The 7,269-nt window shown below is 34.2% G+C and overlaps 1 protein-coding gene across 1 annotated transcript; it reads right to left on the bottom strand.

The window, feature by feature from the left end:
- Positions 1 to 462: 462 nt before the first annotated feature.
- Positions 463 to 5,975, bottom strand: LOC115707679 (pyrophosphate--fructose 6-phosphate 1-phosphotransferase subunit beta). The gene is made up of 16 exons (XM_030635711.2): positions 5,399 to 5,975; positions 5,103 to 5,264; positions 4,882 to 5,003; positions 4,600 to 4,653; positions 4,402 to 4,508; positions 4,160 to 4,265; positions 3,455 to 3,518; positions 3,244 to 3,332; positions 2,736 to 2,867; positions 2,472 to 2,642; positions 2,260 to 2,375; positions 1,716 to 1,827; positions 1,442 to 1,526; positions 1,216 to 1,260; positions 1,008 to 1,076; positions 463 to 879 (listed from the first exon to the last, which is right to left on the bottom strand). The coding sequence occupies exons 1-16, from the start codon at positions 5,574 to 5,576 to the stop codon at positions 803 to 805; spliced, it is 1,689 nt and encodes a 562-aa protein (XP_030491571.2). The 5' UTR covers positions 5,577 to 5,975; the 3' UTR covers positions 463 to 802.
- Positions 5,976 to 7,269: the final 1,294 nt, after the last annotated feature.

The following is a 7,269-nucleotide window of genomic DNA, read 5'->3' as shown; positions in this document are numbered from 1 at the left end:
TGCAAGAAATTATTTACTTTTCTCCTAAGTTTGGGTGTTCTTTTATTTATATATAAAATTTAAAATTTATTTTTTTTAAAAAAAAAAAAAGATAAAAATATTCTTATGCAAGAAAAGGTTATAAACTAGTCAGTGCATCCTTTTCCTCAATTAATCAAATCATGTCATGATATTCGGTATCATAATAAAGAAAACTCAAAGAATTTTATATTTAACACACAAATAGGAAAGAGACATAATTTACGAGTTACTCAAACGAAAGATTCTTCAACATATTAGAATACAAGAGTAGGAAGATATATATCCATAATAACACCAATATACTACTCATTTCTAGTACACTAGTATTTTCTACAGTAAAACCAAATTAGAGTATAGTGCCATAAACCCGGTAGTACTTGATGGTACATAGAAAAATGTCACAAGAAGTCGAAGTAAAACAATGGCAACACATTTTGAATCTCCATAAAAATTTCACATTTCTAACACTTTTATTATCGATGTCATTTTTTTGTGCTCTTACAGAAGTGACATTCCACAAGAAAACCAAACAGGTAATTAACCTGCAGCTTAAGGGCAAATAATAACTAGTTCGTACCAAATATAGCAGGGGAAGAAATCCCACCTAATTGAAATTTCAGAAAAGGGGAAACAAAAAAACAAAAAACAAAGTTTCGTGCACCTACATTAAGCAGAACAATCTCACATCTGCCGAAACAACATCCAATTTATATCGATGACGCAGAAATAATTTCAGTTCATTTTCCTCTTGTTTGATAAAAATAAGAAGACATTAATAATCTTACACTTGCGCACCAAGTTCCAATAGTAGAGTGTGATTAGTTGCATTTGATGATGGGCCAACAAATTGAATAGGACCTGCGCTCAACAAAGTTTGGACAGCACTAGTTAAGAGTACGAATATTGAGCAGTAAGAATATGAGATGTTTATGGACATTCCTGGTTCGTGGTAAGAAACTTTAGCAACTATCAGATTCATTACTAACCGGGACTGATATAACAATTCTTGATGGCCCACTGGTCCCTTAAGGATGCAAACTTCTTAAAAGGTGCACCTGAAATTCATTTAATAATTAGAGAGGCAAAGAGGAAAGAATTTTAAGGAGTTAAGCAACCTACTAAGACTTATCATTTACCCCACATTACTACTACAAACCAAAGTATAAACCAAGTAAATAAGTAGTCTGCTTTTACCTTCAAGCTCCACCATTGCCTTCTTGATCACTGGCTTAAACTTGCCTGAAAACAAGAGAGTCGCATAAATTGCAAACAATATTAAAGAAGAAGCAATACAACAAGGACAGAGCAGAAATCTTCAAATATTCGTCCAATATCATCCTTGCAAACTTTAGTTTACAAATGACCGAATTTTGGAGGATAATAATTACACTGAGTGCGTAAATGAAGGTTATAGTAGTACCGTGTCTTCTCTCCACGTCCATAAGTGAGGTTAAAGCTGTCCCACTTACTGTCCATTCCTCAACCGGAGCAGCCAAATTCCCTACCTGTATGCATTAGGCAGAAAAGAAAAAGAGAAAAGAGTCGTTATTGAACTAAAAAAACTTCGTCCTCAGGATAACAAAAATGTACAATAGTTGCAAACAAGAACATATAAGAAAGTAACTATAAGAGGAAGGGGAAAAATGAAAAAAAAAAAAAAGAAAAAAAAGAAAAGAAAAAAAAAAGTCACAAACCGATGATATCAATCCAGTTTTCCCACTGTGAAGGAGAGCCCCTGCACCATAACCCAATGCATAACAATAGGTAGAATCAAAATTTGTTGGTAGACCACATCTTCCTTCATACCTGCATATGGAAAGATAACAAGGATGAACTAAAGTATGCTTTTCAGGATTGTTAAAGCTTCATTGCTTTTCTCACAGATTTCTATTTCAAATAATGTGAAAGCTACAAGGCAATAAAAATGCCGCAGCCTCTCCGGCTTCAAGTGAGCCCGAGTCATACAGTTGTCAGCAAAATCTCGCAAGCAAATCCTCAAACTCAATGAGCCTGACACATTAACTTTCAAGCTAAATTAAAATGTCATGCAACATTGGTAATTGGAACTTGCGACTCAAATTAATTAGCGCTATTTGGAGATTTCAGCTTATTTATGGATATATTTAATATTTACAGATCCATTTAGCTTAAAAGAAAAAGACATGTATTAAATTGAAGTGTATAGAAAAGAAATCAAATATAATTTCTTTCTCAATTTAGGCAAAAGACATTAAATACCCGAAAAAGTGAGACTGTCCTTGGAATCCACCTTTGTATGCACCTGCTTGACTCCTTTTCTCTAATTCAGTTTCAACCATTTGAATAAGCATCTTCTCTGTTTCTATTTTGGCAACCTGATGGAAATAACTGTACATGAACAACACTGCCCAATATATCTAGAAAAGTAAATATGGAATACCGAATAGTTGAACGAAAATGTATAAACATACCTGAACATTTCCATGAGGATCTCTTTCAAGCATCAACTGCTCTTGGATTGCTGGAGGTAAAAATTCAAAAAGCTGTAAAGATTGATCAGCAAGTTTCTTTTTCCATTGCCCATCCTCATCGACAACCTCGTGGGCTAGAATTTCATTCAGTTCGGCGATAAGTTGTTGCACCTACAAATTGCAATTGACTGTAATGTGGGTCTAATATAAAGAGCCAAAAAATAGGAAATAAATTTACACAGCAACTATGACCAAGAATTTTACCTCCGGAATGAAATCAATTAGACCTTCAGGAATAAGAATGACACCATAATTATAACCAAGTTCAGCACGTTTGGAGATTATGTCAACAATGTAATCGGTAACATTTTTCAGTGTCAACTTCTTTTCAGCAACCTGTACAGAGATATACAGTGATAAGATTATTTTTTTAAGGGAAAAAAAAAACTGTATTACAGTACTTCAGGTTCAATGTGGTGCAGAAATCAATAGTAATTAATTACTTTCAGCACCACATTGAAAATAGATTTTATGGGAACAGTAACTTAGTAATGCATAATGTCAATACTAAAAGGGTGAAGTGGACACTAGCACCTTTACCATTATTATAGTGATTCTAAAAATAAAACCAAAATACCAAAATCAACTTTCCAAAGTGTGTTCCATAGCAAGATACTGTATATTGTCTACATTATAAAAAGGCTATGTGCCTGCAGTTATATAATTTTTAATTGAGTAGCTATACAATGCAAGACAAATCATTCAATGGTACCTCTTCTCCTATAATTGTAATATTGGGATGAGTTTGCAAAGCACATTCGAGTGTTATGTGTGAAGCTGCACGCCCCATAAGCCGCACAACTACAGTTGAGAAATAAATTTCATTAAACTCACGAAAGTGCAACAAAAAGAGAATATGGATTCAAATGTATGCTAGAATCTACAACACTACATGTTCCATGACTTTCAACAAGCATACTTACAGTGATAATATTTTCCAGTTGACCTGGCATCTATCATGACATTTCCAATCATTTCTGCATATATCTGAATAAAATGAAGAGCATCACGTTACTATTTAGTTTTCCTCAGTGTATCCGTAGTTGCATTGCATATCATAGAAAATGATACACTATTAATGCCAAGGAAAGTCTGTCAGAGTCTAAACTTAGTCAGTCAGAGTCTAATTTAGTCAGTCAGTCAGTCAGTCAGAGTCTATTAAGTATTACACGCATGATCCACTAATTCTTTTTTTCAGAATTTTTATTTTAGCACCTGTTTAGTTTTTTAGGCAGAACAGAGTACATTGAATACTATACTATATTTCATTAATCAAACACAATATCACCAAATTTTCTTGCTACTTGTAGTTGATCGCCCACAATTTTGAACAATTAATCAACAGATATGCAAACAATATTCTATGAGAAGTTCCTTCACGTAAAATTTAAAGGTTGATGCTTTGGAGTGAATTCATGAGTTCATGACCTTAATGAAATAGTCGTATCATGGAACAATAAAATTACAATTCCAAATAAATTTTCATCAAGTAAATTGATAAAATTTTCAAGCTTGTTGGGTTAAAAAAATATAGAATGTTGCTAAAAGATTGCTAACACGATATGTGGAAAGGACCATACAAAATTTCTTAGTTCTAGTCGTAAAATAAATTATTTTAGTTTAGTCACCTTGCAAGCAGTATCAAACCCAAAACTTGTTGGGACTTCTTTGCATTTCAAGTCACCATCTATGGTTTTTGGACATCCAATCACCCTAGTTTTCAAATTCTTTCCCCTGGTTGAACAAAAGAAAAAAAGAAAAAAGTATGTTAAACAAACCAGTAGAACAGCCTTAAAGCCAGACTCCTGTGACCCTGCCATCTGCCAATCAAGATTTCTCTAGAGAGAGAGAGAAAAAAAAAGTCATATACCTGAAATTTTCAGCAAGGAGGCAGGCATTTGTGTTCGAGTCATCCCCACCAATAACAACAAGTCCATCCAAATCAAGCTTCTGGGCAGTGTCTGCAGCTTGTTGAAACTAAAAGGAAAATCCATTTAAACAATTTATTATCGGTTTAATGTGTCAATAAAACTAAAAATGAAACTCTGAAGAAGCAAAGAAAAGTCACCTGCTCTGGAGTTTCAATCTTATCTCTTCCACTACATATCATATCAAAACCACCCTGATAAAATAAATAAATCAATCAAATCAAATATAATTTCTTGGTTAAAAAGCACGCATGCATGAATTTTATGTAAATCACTAGAATACAAATAACAATGGATGCACGATATCTTCTAAAACATTCGGAAGCACCTATTTAAGCAAGCAGCGTTACCAGTGATCATGAACTATTCACTCCATAAATTTTTTGTATCATATGGCAAACTAAACCATAATTAAAACTCACCTGGTTTCTATATGGGTAAATAAATTCTGGTGTCAGTTCCACGTACTTTCCCTTCATGATTCCGGCGGGACCTCCCCTGAAACCGTACAATACGCTGCCTTTTGCACGTTCCTGCAAGTAATCTACCAGGAAGCACAGAATGAATGATGACCTCAAGCATACTGAACAGCATTAACTTCGAAGACAAAAATCAAGGAATAATGATAACAAAAGATCCTCACCAAAAATTCCAGAAATGACATTGTGCCCTCCAGGTGCCTGGCCTCCAGACAAAACAACACCAATTTTCAATTTCTTCTGCGAATCATTAGAGTCAGAATCGCTAGGCACTACCAAGGCAGATGGCTGGCCGAAAAGATGTGGAAAAAGCTTTGCGATTTCATCTGAAAGCATAGAAAGGAAAACACAATCGTATCAAAACGAGAAGCCACACACATAACCAAACTAATACTAAAGTTCGTAAGAGATCGAAGTAGACTGAACCAATTAAATCAACGAAAATCTGTGGATCCAATACCTGGATTGCCAGCCGCGGAACTAGGTGGTCCTTCAACGATCTTGAAGGGGTTTCTGATCACGGTAGGGAGAGGGAGGGCGTGGTCGATACGACTCGCCTGGACCTCGCTGTAAACGGAGGCAACTCGACCGGTAGCCGGGGCCGGAATGTCGCCGTTAGCAGCCAATGCCGTAGCCATTTGTTTAGACCTAGTAACACCTCGGAGAAATCTTTCAGTAGGAGTGAGTGAGTGTTGAATCAAAATCCGGTGAAACGAGGAAATCAGGAAAGTAGCATTTATATTTGTAGTAGAAAAGGGTAATAATGTCTTTTAGACATTGGACTCTCCGCCTCTTTGGGTTTGGTTGCAGTTAAACACCGGGGTAGTTTAGGAATCGTAAATTTTCATTGATTTGCAACGATTTTTTACAACAAAGTAACGGACAGGATTAGGGTTTTGAGATGGCGCATAGAAAGTCAGGGTATTCTGATCCGCACTGGATCAAACGAGCGTTATTCTACCTAACCTTGTGGTGGGTCATTCTTAATGTAGGTGAGAACTGAGAGGCATACTCCAACCAATATTTTACGTTTGGTGTGAATAATAGTTTTTTTTTTAAAAAAATAACTATTGTCTAAGCTAAAATCTTGGTGAGCACGTGGGACTCACCTCCCAAAACCATTACAATTATAGTCAGGAGAGGCGAAAGAAAAAACAAAAACAAAAAGCACCTCATTGGCATGGAATTCGGATATTCTGACCACTTGAAATTGTTAACTTTTTTTTTTTTTTTGGTTGATGGAACAATTTTGTGCAGTGTTGTGTATTTGTATATATGGACTTGCATTTTAAGCACAACACAAAATTAGTATGAGCTCAAGAGATTTGAGTACAATACAGTATGAAAAAACATAAAATTGGGCTTGCTACGATGAAAAAAAATTAAAATTTGAAATATAGATTTAAACATAGCACCACAAGGATAAGTACAAAAACATACACTACAAATATATTTGCAGTTACACGAAAGTACTATACACAAGCACAAATGTAAAAAGTACAATTTTTATTTTAGTTCATATGTTTTCTCTCCTATCAAGGATGTGTCAATATTTGTTGCTGGATCTATTTTACACGATTCTAATTAGCTTTGTTGCATTATTTACGAATTCACTTTGTCTAAATGCAAATTGTAAATGTATTGTTCCATGCACCTTTAAAGGCTTGGAGCCTGTAGTTACCAATATAACTTGAATGTAACAACTAAACACAAGAAATTGTAGAATACTCTCTAACAAAAGAAATCCCCCAAAAATATTTATTTATTTTTCAAAATGAGAATAGAAAGAAATAGAAACATAAAAAATAGGAATAAGAATGTAATCAAATTCAAAATATATATATAAAAAATTAATTAAAGAATTATTAAATTTTTTCAATACTCTATCATTTCATTTCAAAATGAAAAGTTGTTTTACTAAAATGATATTCTAATATTTTAAAATGTAATTAAATAAATAAATAGAATAAAAAATTATTTCTTTTCTTTTTCATTTAATTACCAACGCCACCTAAGAGTTTAGATCAATAGGATTGACAAATTTACCAAAAATAAGAGAAGAGCACAAAAAATTAAGATGCAAATTAATGAGAAGATCATTACCCAGAAAGTTGCCACTGAGATCTGGTCTATGGGAGAAGATAACAAAACAGCTCAAGGATGCAATTGCAGTAGCCAAGGGGGAAGAATTCATCAGAAAAAAAGGGAAAAAAAAAAACAAGGAAGTGGAAATGAAGGGAAATGAAGATGAGTCCTCTAAAGTAGAGTAGGTGGTGAGTCAGGGTTGAGATTTCAGCTGAGGAAGCAGGGGTGATGAGTCTCAAATTCATC

This window comes from Cannabis sativa, chromosome 1 (assembly GCF_029168945.1).
Source record: "Cannabis sativa cultivar Pink pepper isolate KNU-18-1 chromosome 1, ASM2916894v1, whole genome shotgun sequence".
Taxonomy (NCBI): Eukaryota; Viridiplantae; Streptophyta; class Magnoliopsida; order Rosales; family Cannabaceae; genus Cannabis; species Cannabis sativa.
The sequence above is the reverse complement of the archived record's forward strand: the minus strand, read 5'-3'. Positions and strand labels throughout refer to the sequence as shown.

Bases quoted from the DNA above. Each gene is read 5' to 3' on its own strand.
- LOC115707679 (XM_030635711.2), bottom strand. From the start codon at position 5,576: ATGGCTACGGCATTGGCTGCTAACGGCGACATTCCGGCCCCGGCTACC. The intron at 3,333-3,454 runs GTAAGTATGCTT...TCTCAACTGTAG, and splicing joins AACTGGAAAATATTATCACT to TTGTGCGGCTTATGGGGCGT. The intron at 1,527-1,715 runs GTTTGTGACTTT...TAATGCATACAG, and splicing joins AAACTGGATTGATATCATCG to GTAGGGAATTTGGCTGCTCC.